Consider the following 14,733-nt stretch of genomic DNA (forward strand, 5'->3'; position numbering starts at 1 on the left):
TCTGTAAGTAAAGGGTTAAAGGAGCTGTGCTGTTGGCTCCTTCGCTTTGCTCCCAGGATGTTGCCTTCCATTTTGATGCTCCTGCAGTGGTGACCTGCATCCCTTGCGTCATGTCAAATGATCACATGACACACCAGCGATTGGCTGCAGCGGCGTCAAAATGGAAGTTTACATCTTGGGAGCACAGTGGAGAAGCCGATGCCTGTGAGAGAAGGAGTGGGGAGCCAGAGTTGGGAAGCAGGTAAGTAGGCGTCCCTTCAAGGGTATGTGCAAGAGGGGAAGTTTGCCAAAACCCCCTCCCCAAAGTTGCACAACCCCTTTAATGGCCATGCAAGGTCAGCTTATCCACACACTATGTGGTTCCTCCCGCCATCACTCCTGGGTAACGTCTGTCCGCCCTTACAGAGGTCATATAATATAATGCTCTCCTACCGTCTGTTTTATTCAGGTTCGAAGATTCAGCCGTTTCATAAAGAGAAGAAGCAAAATTCTCCGCCACTTCCTTTGGAGAATCAAACGTATACCAATCTACGAAAGACAGAGACTCATCAGTCATCCTAAAAAATCCGCCGGGACATCTCACTACTGTAGTTAAATGGATTTTATAAGATTAGAAGGCTAGGTTAAAGGGGTTATCCGAAACTATAAACTGCCCCCCCATGTGTCGGGCCCCTCACACGGAATATACTTACCCCGCTTCCCGCGCCGCTCCTGGTCCCTGCACTGCTGCTGCTGCTTCTTCCCGTGCACCGATGATAACATCCGGTGTCAGGAGGGAGCAGTCAATGGCGGGCGGGTACCAGGAGCGGCGCAGGGAGTGGGGTAAGTATATTCCGTGTGAGGGGCCTGGCACATGGGTGGGGGGGGGAGTTTATAGTTTTGGATAACCCGTTTAAGGCCACTTTACAAAGGCAGAGAATCTTAAAGATAATCGCTAACTAGCATTCATAGGAAAGCTCGTTAGCAATCGTATGGCGGTGTTTAGGTCCCTTTTACATGGGACGTTATTACAGCAGATTGTCGGGAAGGAACGCTTCTTTTTAACAATCTGCTCCTCTGTCGTCCCGTGTAAAGAGACCTTTAGACTCTTATGTATTGGCCATGTCTAGTATTGCAGCTCAGAGGCTGTGCTTTCTCATGAAAAAATTCTTTCAGCCCTAATCTGCGGAAACATCTGCAGATTACGGCGAAAACAATTCTTTCATGACAAAGCGGATCCGACATCACAAACGGAGGCGGAACAAGAAACGTCAACAAAAAGGACAACGATAGTTTGGGCCCCACAACCTGGACATAACCAAAATCTGCAAGAATACGTGTACTGGAAAAAAAAAAAAGTTCAATCTGATACTTTGGAAAAACAACACAAAGTAACAGAATCTCAGCGTAGAAGATAAGAAAGCAATAAAATCATTGAAATCCAATAAAGATATCCTCATCAAACCACCGGATAATGGTGGCACTGTAGTGATTATGAACAAGAAGCGCACAAGCAACGCTCAGACAAAAAATATCACACCCAACTTAAGGAGCACCTACGCAGAGGAACTTACACATATTATAAAGGACTTCACCCATCCTCCTGGACCTTATACCAGATAATCCTATAATGGGGACCTTTTACATGTTACCGAAAATACCTAAAGAATGGAATCCTGGTAGACCAATACCTCCCTTTCACACATGCGTCATGTTCTGGCAGAGAACCGCCTGCCGGAGTTCTTTGGATCTGGCACACACCAGAACACATTGACTATAATGGGGGGCGGCGGGGAACCGGTCGCTCCCCGGCTAATATGCCAAGATTCGGCCAGACAAAAAACATTGCATGCAGTAATTTGTGTCCAGACATATCTCATTATAGTCAATGGGGTCCGGGGGGGCACACAGCACTATCCGGTTATACCAGATCCAGAAAACTTCGGCAGGATGTTTTCTGCCGGGACAGCCTACCAGATTTCTTTGATGCATGGGTGAAAGTAGCCTAACAGATATCTAAACAATCAGACTACACACAGGGCTTGTTTGTAGTCTGTAACTGTGGAGAAAGCAATGCATAAGAAATCTTTAAGAGTGTTTGACGACCTACACAATGGAGCCATACATGGACATACTGAATACAGTAAAGCATCTTACATCTGCAGGACGGTTCAGCTCCGGACCAGCGCTTGTTCTCCATACATACTCTCTCCTTCGAGCCGAACATCTGCAGCCCCTTGTCACATTCGTACTTCACTTTATTTTCAATCTTGTAGGAAGTACCTGTTTTTGTGGCCCCAGGAGGAAACCCTGGGTTTGAACAGTCGCCCTCTGTGTGGGGGTAGGGAAAACAAAATGGTTGGAAATGTCAGGAGAGATCCATAGAGAAGAAAAGAGAGAACATGGGTGTAATATTGTAATCCATTTCCATCATACAGAGCATGACCACAACAGATAATACACCCAATAAATCACGTTTTGTGCAATTGCTCCTGTAAACTGCACAGCAGGGCTGGGATCAGGGGTAAATGAGGGAAGGAGTCCACATTTTATTTTTGCTTCATTTTTGCCAAAAATCACAATACATGTGAAATGTGCAATGGTACAGAATGTGCAGGTTTTGTTATTACAGAAGGACCTTCATGGGTCATATGTGTGAAGGTCCTCAAGTCACTGAGTAGAGGCACAAAGCCCTAGAGAAGAGTGTTAGCTGTCCTGTGTAAGTGTCTGGAGTCTGTATTTAGGGGGGGGGGGTCTGTATTTATATAGGGGGTCTGTAGTTATTTTGGGTGGGTTTATTCATTTTGAGGACAAGTCTGGGTCAGTATTTATTCTGGAATATATGTTTAATCAGGGGTCTGTATTCTGGGTGTAATCTGGGGTTTGCATTGATTCAGGAGTGCACATTTATTTAAGTGGTCTGGTCTCGGGTCTATATTTGTTCTATTTGTCTTTTCATTGTGGTTATCTGCTTAGCTCAGGGGAGCACCACCAATGAGGTCAGGTGAGGAGATCGCCTCAGGCAGCACCAGGTAGGGGCAAGAGGGGGCAGCTTAACAGCCATAGGCAATGAGCGCTTTCATTGTGGAAAAGGGGTTAAGTTAAGAAACTGGCATGGGGGGGGGGGGCGCTGTTTTCGTCTCAGGCAGCAGAAAGGCTAGGTGCACCCCTGGCTTAGGGCACCAAAATACCTTGTCCCAGACCTTGAATTTAGGGGGCCAAAATCCCATAGAGACTTGTCACCCAGCCATAGCGTTTACCTACAATAACCACTGTGCAAGTCCACTGCCTACAAAATGTTACAGCTCCCATTGAGTTCAATACTAGCTGTATGAACCATAAGAATATGAACAGGCATAAGCATTTTACAATTTGCATTTGGCTCCCCCTAGTGGTGGTTGTAGGCAGTCACAATGTTATTATTTGACTTTGTAAACAGGGAGAAGAATATCTGAGCCCCTTTACAGATTAGAAAATCATGGCTGCTTGCTTTCAGAAACAGCGGCACACTGGGTTGTGTTTGGTATTGCAGTTGAAGGAAAGACCACGGCACTCTCTCTTTTTTTGCTGTTACATCATAATGCTTATTTTTTTTTATTGCCTTATTGTTACCTTAAAAAAAAAATTGGAGCCACTGGCCAACGTTTCGGTCAATAGATCTTGATCACGGCTGTAGTAATGGTGCTAAGTCGAGTCATCCCTTTCCAGAGGTTTCCCCATCTCAACATTTATGGCATATCGCTAGGGTATGCCACAAATGTCAGATAGGAGCAGGTCCCAGAGATCAGATCTGCACCTATCTCCAGAACGGGGCACCAAAAGTGAAGGGAAAGCAACCATGCTTGCATGGCCACACTTCATTCAGCACTATAGGTGTCCTGAGAATAGCTTGCGAGGCCTGCTCTCCATTCACTGCTATGGGACTTCTGAAAATAACTGAATACGCTCATTGCCTATTTTCGTAAGTCCCATAGCAATGAAGGAAGAGGTGGCCATGTAGGTGCAGTGTGGTCTCCTTCACTGCTGGTGTATTGTACATTATATTACTGTATTATATATTTAAGCTTATCTTACATATTACATTTTTTGACATTTTTTACGTATTTTTACCTTTATCGTCACATTTCACATCAATTCCACTCCATTTGCCATTTGCCTGACAAGTGCGGTTTTCAGGTCCAAACATTTCAAATCCTCCCCAGCACTCAAAGTTCACCACGTCTCCGACAAAATGTTTTGCTTTCCTGGGATAGACCTCTCCATTATCAATCCTGTCTAGTCTGGGGCACTGCACGCCTATGGGGGGAACACATACAAATAAATGCTCAATATGGAAGCCATACTTCCCAACATTACAGAAGGTGACTTAGGGACCCTTCCCTGGAAACGCCCCCCAAAAAGGACTACCTATTGTGGGCAGAGTACACGTAAGCCACACCGATTATCGGCATGGGAAAGCCCAAATTTGCAGGGGCTGTTTCTAATGAGTAGAAATAATCGGTCGGCACTCTGGAAGAAGGTGGTGGTGCTCGTATCCCGGGTTGCAGGCTCATACATCCAAGTAGAAGATGTGGATCAGCACTCACCTTCTGATGCTAATAAATCTTCACTCCATTGCCATAAACAAAGTATAGGCAGATCTGACACGTTTCAGCTAAACAACCAAAGGCTGTTTAGCCGAAACGCGTCACATCTGCCTTTATTTTAATCAAGTGATGATTTATTAGAGTCGAAAAGTGATCGCTAATTACACTTCTTCTACTTATCGCTAAAAATTAGGGACAATCCCTGCAAATTCGGGACTGTTGACAACTATGGGATGCCATACTGGTTGTCTGAACCTCATATGAAGGGATGGAATCAGGGGTAAATGTAACAGTAATGGGCCCCAAATACAACCTTGTCTGAAGCCTCTGGGAGGCCAAAACTGCAAGTGTCATATACGTTATAGTCTTTAATACCAGAAGTATAACTTGAAGCTCCTAGGCCCAAATGTAAAGTCTCTACATCCCACCTACCAGGTGCCATTTATGATGCTGGTGTCACCTTATGTGGCAAAGGAGCCTTCAGGCCCTCACAGGCACCAGGGCCCAGGTGCTACTCTTACCTGTGCACCCCCTATAGCTATGCCCCTGATAATGGCGTCAGTCAGCAGACACATGGTCACTTACGTCTACACTGGGACTTCTCTTTCGCATTCGACCATTGACCGTCATTGAGGCACTCTCGTGAGGGTAACGGGTGCGGGTACTGTCCTTCAGGGCAGGTGTACACCACCTTACTGCCAACATTAGCACCATCGGTCAGATTATATTTACCCCCAGCAATGGCTATTTTACTAACATCACACTGATTGGCGGGGGCGGCGATGGACACTAAAAACAAAGAGACATGGCGATGATGAAGAACACACATTGCAAGAGCAGAAAAAGAAATCAGTTCATATGGACAGAGATTTGTAGAATTGTGCCCATTTTTGCTCAACCTTAAATTACACCCTGTATTATAATCCAGAGCTGCATTTACAGTTCTGCACTCTTTACAGCGGAAATCGCCCAGAAGTCCTTGTCGGTCGTTTCTTTAGAGCAGGCCAGAAGTAAATTAACTGCATCACCAGGTCACCTAGGTTGTTAAGGTGGCGTCTGACAACAAACCTGTCGACGGTTTCCTTTAGCCGCCAGCAGAATTGTGAATGCAGCTCTGGAGACGAGTAATGCAATGTATATACAAAGTTATTTAATTTTTATATAGATTTTAAAGTACTCTCCAGCTAGTAGCTCACACATTCCATTTAGCTCTCCTGTTGTTGGGAGCATCTGCATTTTACATAAGAAAATGGATGGCGTATGACTGTGTATACATCCTGATACCCGGTATTGCGGGTGGTTTGGGTTAGTGCAGGGGTTAGTGGAGGTGGATTAGGACAGGAAAATGTCGCTATAATTTATTGCTATTTAATCTAAATGATTCAAAAATTCCTTCTTCGGGTCAGAGCTCTGTGTGGTGACGCATGGCTCCAAATCCCCTGTTCCCGTTTACATAGCGATATATGGTGATCACATGGTAAAATATTGTTATCAGCCGCCTCTGGTGCAGAGCTCCCTGTATAGGATGTATACAGCGCCCCCTGAACTAAATAAATCCATATGCATCCAGAATTTGAAGAATTTTAACCCAAGCAAATAGAAACTAAGCTGCAGTACCCCGCATGGCCACTAGATGATGGATGGAGCCTTGTGCTTCTGGCTCAATCCACTGGGATGGGACCCCGCTGTCTGACATTGATAACCTATTGGGAGGATAGGTCTTCACTATCTAAAAGGTGGAAAACCCCTTGGTTTCTCATGCAAAGCTCAAATATTAGTTCTCTACGATGCTCATACAATACAACAATTCAGTGCCTAAAAAATACCACCATGTAATGCCTAAATAATAATGCTATATAGTAGGTAAATAATGTCCACATAAAGTTATTTCCCACACTATACTGCCACTCATTTACCAAATAGAAATAATTCTATATCATGCCTATGTAATACTGCCAAATAGTTCCCACATAATACTGCCATATAGAATGTGCATAAAACTTTCATATATATTCTATACAATACTGCCACTCACTGCTCAACTAAAAATGTCTCAAAAACATTTTAAATAATACCATCATGTAATTCTTGAATAATATTGCCGTAAAATATCCAAAAAATACTGCATAAGGCCTCAGGCCTCATACACATGACCGTTGTTGTGTTCCGTGTCCGTTGTTCCGTTTTCCGTGATTTTCTGTGGACCCATTGACTTTCAATGGGTCCGTTGAAAACTCAGATAATGCACCGTTTGTCATCCGCGTCCGTGATCCGTGTTTCCAGTCCGTCAAAAAAATAGGACCTGTCCTATTTTTTTCACGGACAACGGTTCGCGGACCCATTCAAGTCAATGGGTCCGTGAAAAAACACTGAGGCACACAAGAGAGTCATCCGCGTCCGCGCGTCCGTTTTTTTCCTATCATTTGCAAGGCAAACTTGACTTAGATTTTTTTTTCACTTTTCATGTCTGGTGATCCTCTAAAAATCAAGGAAGACACACGGAAACAAAAACGGAAACGGATCACGGAACAGCTTTTTGCGGACCGCAAAAAAATACTGTCGTGTGCATGAGGCCTCATGCACACGACCGTTGTGTGCATCCGCGGTTCCGTTTTCTGTTTTTTTTTTTTCGCTGACCCATTGACTTTCAATGGGTCCGTGGAAAAATCGGAAAATGCACCGTTTGGCAGCCGCATCTGTGATCCGTGTTTCCTGGCCGTGAAAAAAATAGGACCTGTCCTATTTTTTTCACGTTCAACGGTTCGCGGACCCATTCAAGTCAATTGGTCCGTGAAAAATCACGGATGCACACAAGATTGTCATCCGCATCCGTGATCCGTGTCCGTGATCCGTGTCCGTTTTTTCCTATCATTTCAATGGCAAACTTGACTTAGATTTTTTTTTCATTTTTCATGTCCGTGGATCCTCCAAAAATCAAGGAAGACCCCCACGGAAGAAAAAACGGACATGGATCGCGGAACAACGGAAACCGTTTTTGCGGACCGCAAAAAAAACGTGCATGAGGCCTAAGTCATATATTTCCCACACAATACTGCCACCCACTAAGTAAGCCAAAAGCATTCGGAGATTACTGCTATTTAATGCCTAACGTGGATAGTGTCCACATAACATTGCCATATATTTCCCACACAACACTGCCAGTCACTGTTCAAAATGCCCCAAAACAAGTGTTCACATAATACCGCCATACAATGTTTTTACGTGTAAATCCAAAAACTGAAAATAAATTGAAATATCATTTTTTCCTTTTTATTCTTTTTTTAAATTTGTGACAAACACATCTCCTGGCTATATTATTAACACATTATGGTATGGCGGTTATTGCAATGATTTTGCAATATGTGAATACGCTCTTAGGGTGCATTCACACGACCGTAAGTGCATATTGCAGACCGCACATTGACAACGCTACATAGAAAATGCCTATTCTTGTCCGAATAAGAATAGGACATGCGCTATATTGTTTGCGGGACCGCGGAACGTAACAAAGGATGTGGACAGCACACGGTGTTCTGTCCACATCTTTTGCGGCCCCTTTGTAATGAATGGGTCCGCACTCGTTGCACAAAATTGCAGAACGGATGCGAACCCAGAATTACGGTCGTGTGATTGCACCCTTAGGCCTCGTGTGCCGCCTGTTCCGACCATTGGGGACCACAATTTGCCAACCCAATGCACGGGCACCATCCGTGCAGTTGCCGCAGACGAATCCAGACCCATTAAACTTGAAGAGGTTCGTGATCCGTCCGCACCGCCGAAAGAAAATAGAACAATAGAATGGGTCCACATCCGTGATATGGTGTTCACACCGCCAGTGCCCGTATATTGCGGACCCTCTGTGTGTGCGGCCGGGCAACGGCCTTAGTATATTCAGGACATTTCAAATGGATAAAATACAACAGGCAAACGACAAAGCCTCACATTCCTTATGTCCAGTTCTATTTCCTATCATGTACTGTAAAAGCCCTTTCATTTTTGTCACTTTTCTTACCTCTAGACCAGGGTTAGGCAACCTCCGGCACTCCAGGTGTTGTGAAACTACAACTCCCAGCATGCATACTTACTCTGTTCTTCTCCGAACCCCCATAGAAATGAATGGAGCATGCTGGGAATTGTAGTTTCACAGCAGCTGGAGTGCCGAAGGTTGCTGACCGCTGGTCTTGACTATCAAATATTCTGAATTACCAGATGGTTACTGAAAACAATATCTTGTAGGGGTAGATAATCATTAATAAAGAAAGCTGAATATATTTCCAATTATATATATATATTGTATTCTGTGCTGGGTTATCAAATGCCAGATTAAAGAAATCTCACTATAGGCTTAATGGAGATCTGAAGGTGGAGTGTTCCCTTTTGTTGGGATCTCCTGTTACTTACGTGCCATTTGGCTGAGGAGAATCAGAGGTAACATCTTGTACCGCTTGTCTCCCATACACGTCCTTCTGCTTCCCTCTCCTCCTGTGATCTGAGCCTCGCTGAGGGATCGTTGCTGTGTATATAGCTGGGGCTGAGGACAAGTGAATTCCTGTAAATGAGAGAATAAACATTTGGGTTTCACAATAGGTATTTGCAGAGAGGAGGAGCCGGCCATGTTACCCAATTCCACAGAAAATGGGGAAGTTCCTCCCAATTTACTTTGACATTCTTAGAGATTTGCAGGCGAGGGGTTATCAAAACAGTATAATGAATATATATTCTTTTCATATAAATTTTTTTTTTTTTATATCATTAAAACTACCTGCCTAAAATGTAGTACTGTAGGTTTCCCTCGCTCATTGAAACAGCTCTGACTAGTGATTAGTCTATTGTTTCGTTCTGAACCGACGAGCGCCTTTCCCCGCCGGTGAAGACGCTACTCCTGCCGCTTGACACAACATTTTAGCTGCAACAATCTCATGCCTGCGCCTTGGTAGCAGCGCAAGCACAGAGGCTCTGCTTCTGCTTTCAGAGCAGCGACCCAAAAGTATAGCGGCACATGCACAGTCACTGCTCCAGTAGCGTAAGCAGAGCCTCTGAGCATGCGCTGCTACTCGGAGCAGCAGCAGAGGCACAAGATTGTCAGGGCTGGACCGGGATATCAGGTCCTTCAATCAAGCGGCAGGACGAGCGTCTACACCTGGAAGGTGCACAACTCTGGTTGATGAGACAAATCGATTTGTACAAAGCCATTCACTCAACTCTAGCTCTGACCCGTCGAGGCTTGGACTCCACAAGACATCTCTCTCCTGTGGTAGCTTACACCATGCATTTTATATGTATGTTGTGCATTTTATTAACTGCACTTTATGTGTATGTTGCGATATATATCCTGTTCATTTGCACTGTATTTGCGAGGCTCTAAGGATTAATGAATACTGAGAGACTTTTGGGACTTTGAATGAGAAGCTGTAATTTTCCAAAACTATCATACGGTTTAAAGAAGAGCATGTTTTGGAGGGAAAAAGCCAGACTTGTTTAACATCAAAACCAGACCGACTGACCTTTTGAATGTCTCTGTTATGTCTGGAAACTTGTTTTGTCTGAAAAAACTTCTGTGTCATTGCCATGGAGTATCATTGAAGTTCTAATGTAAGTCTATGAGAGACGGAAAGTGTAACAATGTATCTGTATGTGCTGAGTTTCTCCACTCACCCCTCCCACTAGAAGGTTCTAGTCTAGCTAGAAATGGTATATAAGGAGAGCAGTCAGAGCCCCTAGTGTCCTGCAGTTAGGTAACAGTACTCAGAAGAGGGGAATACTATTGAGGGGGCCAGACTATTGAGTGACCAGAAGAAGACACTGAGACAGGGATACTCTGCCACAGACCCTGGATCCCCAGCCTTTGACTAGGATACTGGCCTTCCGAAGACAGAAAGGTACAGCTAGATCCGGCCTTTGCTCAGCATCAAACCCTTCTTCTGCCAGGTAGGAGACAGGAGAATCCAGCCCAATGCCTCACCTGTATTGTTTGGCACCTGAATACCTCTAGTAAAGAGGCATTCTGGTCAACTGCAGGCCCTGACCCATTGGGGTGTACCACGCCTTACCATCCCTTCCAGAGAGCAGCAACACGTGGTGACACCTCGACGGTGTCTGGGGGACCCAGCATAGCATTGGAGCCACCCCAAACCCGGCCACTGCACCATATAGAGGAATACCCCTTTAAGTCAGATAAATTGCTTGGTGAGGCCAAGGATCAGACTTGTGCTTCCAGCACATTTTACAGATGCTCAATTGGATTAAGATCTAGGAAATTTGGAGAGAAAGTCAACCCTTTGAACTTTTTGTCATGTTCCTCAGACCATTCCAGTGTGGCTGGGGTATTATCTTGCTGATAGAGACCACTGCCATAAAGGGGAGAACTTGCCTGTACAATGTTCATGTAGGTGGTACTTCCATATGGTGGTACAGGTGGTACATCCATATGGTGCCAGGACCCAAGGTTTTCCAGAAGAACCTTGCCCAGAGAATCACACTGCCTCGGCCAGCTTGTCTTCTTCCTATAGTGCGTCCTGGTGTCATCTCTTCTCCAGGTGCACATGCGCCCAACACATCATCTAAGCTGATCCATCAGACCAGGACATCTTCTTCCCATAGTCTACCTGGTGCCATCTCTTCCTCAAATGGGCCAGTTGTCCAGTTCAGATGCCAACACATCCATTGTAGATGCTGTAAGTGGTGTACAGACGTCAACATGGGCACTATGGTCTGCAGCTGCAAAGCCCCTTCTTCCACAATCGGCTATACAGTCGCTCTTCTGTAGGATTGGACCAGGCAGGTGCCATTGTAATGAGAAAGTAAATGCTATTTATGTCACTATTCAGTACTTCTAATGTTCTGGCTGCTCACAATCACAATATGTACTTATATTGTTTGTATAAATATCTAGTTACAGCTCCCCCCCCCTCCCCCCCACCGGGGGCATCTGGAGGTACCCACAATGTTAATGATTGAAGTGAGGCTTTTGGAATTTGCATAATATTAGGTTTGGATTGCAGATCACTTTGCACCTTGTTACGTTAGACGTTGCATGAAATCCCGGACTTGGCATACCAGAGTCTGCAGCTGCTCTGCCCTGGTGTAGCGTGGGCTGATTGTGTTGTGTACTGAGGTTTCCCCGGGTAGCTAAGCAAACCAGTATTGATATTAAAATCAAGTGGCCATTGTTCCATTGTTTTCACATAGTGATTTCCTGATTAGCTCAAATGAATTGACTTGACTCCTATCAGTGACCTCTGTGGCCACAATGGGTTAAGGAGGGAGAGGTTCCCTTCACACTTTGGAATAAATGCCTTCAGCTTTTTTCACTTGCAGCCAGAACTTCCCCTCCCCTCCCCGACCCTCTGATCACCAGTCATTTTTTGCTAGTTTCCTTCTGATGGACTTTCCCTTCTGTGCAATCAATTCTCAGCCAAACAAGTTTCCCGACTTGCACCAGACCTTGGTGTGCACATATTAAAATAGGAGATAGACATGTAACATGGCAAACAGTGTTAAAAATTCCAAGTCTGGCATTGGACCGCCACCCATGGTTGGAGGGGATCCCAAACTGCTTTCTCTGCGTGCAGTGACATCTTCATACCTGCTAAAAGTTTTTAAAAAACTATGGAAAAGTGAAAAACGCTAAATGCAACTAAAGATATGTTACTCAGATGCTGAGTTCTACTGAGGGTACGACCACAGGGGGCGGACGTGCTGCGCCAGGGATGCAGCCACCTGTGCCCAAGTACCCTGTAGCTGAATGGGCCACAGTGCCATCCTATTTACTGATTACAACCGCATTGTTTCTTCGGTCTTCTTTAGTGATGACCATGTAGTTTTGCGCCCGCATTCCTGGTGTAGCACGGCTGCGCTATGTGGTCGTGAGCTGGAGCGTCACAATAAATTCCCTGCATCAAGATGATCAGTGTCAAAGGGAAAGATCCAAAGGTTAACAAAATGGATGATGAAATCTCAACAACAACTAGGAAGAGTGACCCTAGAGATCCTGATGATGTGAGTAATCAGAGGAGGGAAGCAACTGGAAAATCTAGGAAGGAGCATAGTCCATGTAGTCCACTCTGTAATCCTGCAGTGCTGATCAACACCACGATGACCACGACCATGATGTAGCTCAAAATTGTATTCAGTATATAAAAAATATGATCATTGACAATATTAATATTAAATAAGATAATAATATTGAGCAATAAAAATATCCCTACGTAAGTTCTAGGGGACGGTCAGCAAAGAAAGCACACCAACAAAAAGTGTATATTGGGGAAAAAAAGAAAGTATATTATTGCGCAAAATTAATATTAATAAGACACAAATAAACCAATTACCATAATATAAAAGAAAACCACGCTAAGCAATAAAACAGATATTTAACAAACCATAACCCAGCCTATATATGTGGGACAGAAACACAATTAAATCACAAAACTGAACAAAAATGTATGGACGAGCACTCTAACAGTTGGCACACATTTATTAAAGATATAATATAATAAGCTAGCAATAAAAAATAGATAAAACGATACAATAAAATACAAGTGTGTTAGTACAACCACTATGGGGTAATGGGTATTGGTAGATATTGTTCGATATCCAAACAATCCTAAGACAAGGTAATGAAGATGGTATAGAGGCTCAGCAAACCGCAGGACTGAAGCCGCATACGAAGGGGAGGTAAGCGGCTGAAAAGCCGGCAAGTGTATCTCTATTACAGCAATTTGTATGATACGGGACTATCACTGAATGTACTGAATAGTGGCAGCTTGCCAGAACCTTTGGAGCTATACGAGCATTATCGCAATCCGATTAGGGTATATTGGACTCCTACAGACACTTAGGCCACAACACCAGGCCTCTATACCATCTTCATTACCTTGTCTTAGGATTGTTTGGATATCGAACAATATCTACCAATACCCATTACCCCATAGTGGTTGTACTAACACACTTGTATTTTATTGTATCGTTTTATCTATTTTTTATTGCTAGCTTATTATATTATATCTTTAATAAATGTGTGCCAACTGTTAGAGTGCTCGTCCATACATTTTTGTTCAATTTCCATTTTCTCCAGAGAGGTAGGGTGTCCTCTCTCTGGACTTGTAGCATCATATCATAGGCTATATAGGAGAGCAGCCACCACCAACTCCATTTTCTTAAATCACAAAACTATTTCACAAATTCCTGGCCAAAGAATCCTAGTCATAAATCACAAAAACAAAACCTGTTAACCACAACAACATCACACGGCCTAATGATAATGTATAATAACTATTCAGTAATGTAGAATCCTTAAGTTGTAGCTACCAGAATAAGGTTCCTTTTTTGAGCTCTCAGGCCCCCTTCCCCCAAGAAAGCTCTCTCTGACCTAACCCTTTTTGGATCTTGGAACTCACTCCCCCTCCCATCAGCAAATATTTCCTACTTTAAAAGCCAGTTTTGATCTCTGTGTGTTCCCTCCCAATATGCACCAGGAGAATAAAAGGTGTCACATTTTCCCACACCTTGCATATTATGACAACTCTATTCTCCCGTCATTTGCACATTGTGATGAGATGACACTGACGAGAGACATCACGACTGGTTGTGATACAATCTAGTATTCGTATTTGAATGGGAGAGTCCATCTGCCATCAGGATGCCTTAGAAATGTAAATGATTGTTTCCCTTTCGTCCTAACCAGCAGCACAAGTGGGGTATTTGCCCCTGTGAAGCTGGTCAGGACAGGCGGAATTTTTAATGAACAAAAAATTTCTGCCTAAGTATCCTAATTAGTAATTAACTAATTAAGCCCCTACCCCATATAACCCGGCCCCCAACTGGACGGGGTTGTTTTCCTGGATGAAGCAGTTTATGGATACCTCCATTGCCGAAATCAAGGGAGCAGTCTCTAACAAGAGGCCCAGACAGGCTTCTCCTGGTCCTGTACCCATGTCTGAAGACGTCATTTCCATTGAGGATAATTCTTCCTCTGAGGAAGAGAGTTCGGCCTTCTCCTTTCCGGCCGAAAAGACTCAAAGACTGTTGCGCTCCATCAGGTCGAGGGACCATGATGTTGAGCAGGGGGAAGCTCCACAGTCCACCTCTAGGGGGCCAAGGGCTTTTAAAGTGGACAAATTAATGGCAACCGAGTGGAAACACCCGGAGAAAGGTCCAGTTTTAACAAAGA

The 14,733-nt window shown here is 44.2% G+C and overlaps 1 protein-coding gene across 2 annotated transcripts in view; it reads right to left on the reverse strand.

Moving 5' to 3' along the window:
- LOC120977492 (complement factor B-like) overlaps positions 1-13,893 on the reverse strand; it is an 84,203-nt gene extending 70,310 nt beyond the window's left edge. Inside the window, exons 1-6 of one of the 2 annotated variants that reach the window (XM_040405470.1) lie at positions 13,872-13,893; positions 8,967-9,114; positions 5,151-5,354; positions 4,090-4,275; positions 2,137-2,310; positions 433-528 (exon numbers count right to left, since the gene is read on the reverse strand). In XM_040405470.1, coding sequence (XP_040261404.1) covers positions 433-528; positions 2,137-2,310; positions 4,090-4,275; positions 5,151-5,354; positions 8,967-9,021 — 715 coding nt within the window. In that variant the 5' untranslated portion in view covers positions 9,022-9,114; positions 13,872-13,893. Of the gene's footprint in view, positions 1-432; positions 529-2,136; positions 2,311-4,089; positions 4,276-5,150; positions 5,355-8,966; positions 9,115-13,871 lie in introns of those variants that run through there. The other variant, XM_040405471.1, reaches the window with a different exon arrangement.
- Positions 13,894-14,733: the final 840 nt, after the last annotated feature.

Source organism: Bufo bufo, chromosome 8 (assembly GCF_905171765.1).
Source record: "Bufo bufo chromosome 8, aBufBuf1.1, whole genome shotgun sequence".
In the NCBI taxonomy this organism is placed as follows: Eukaryota; Metazoa; Chordata; class Amphibia; order Anura; family Bufonidae; genus Bufo; species Bufo bufo.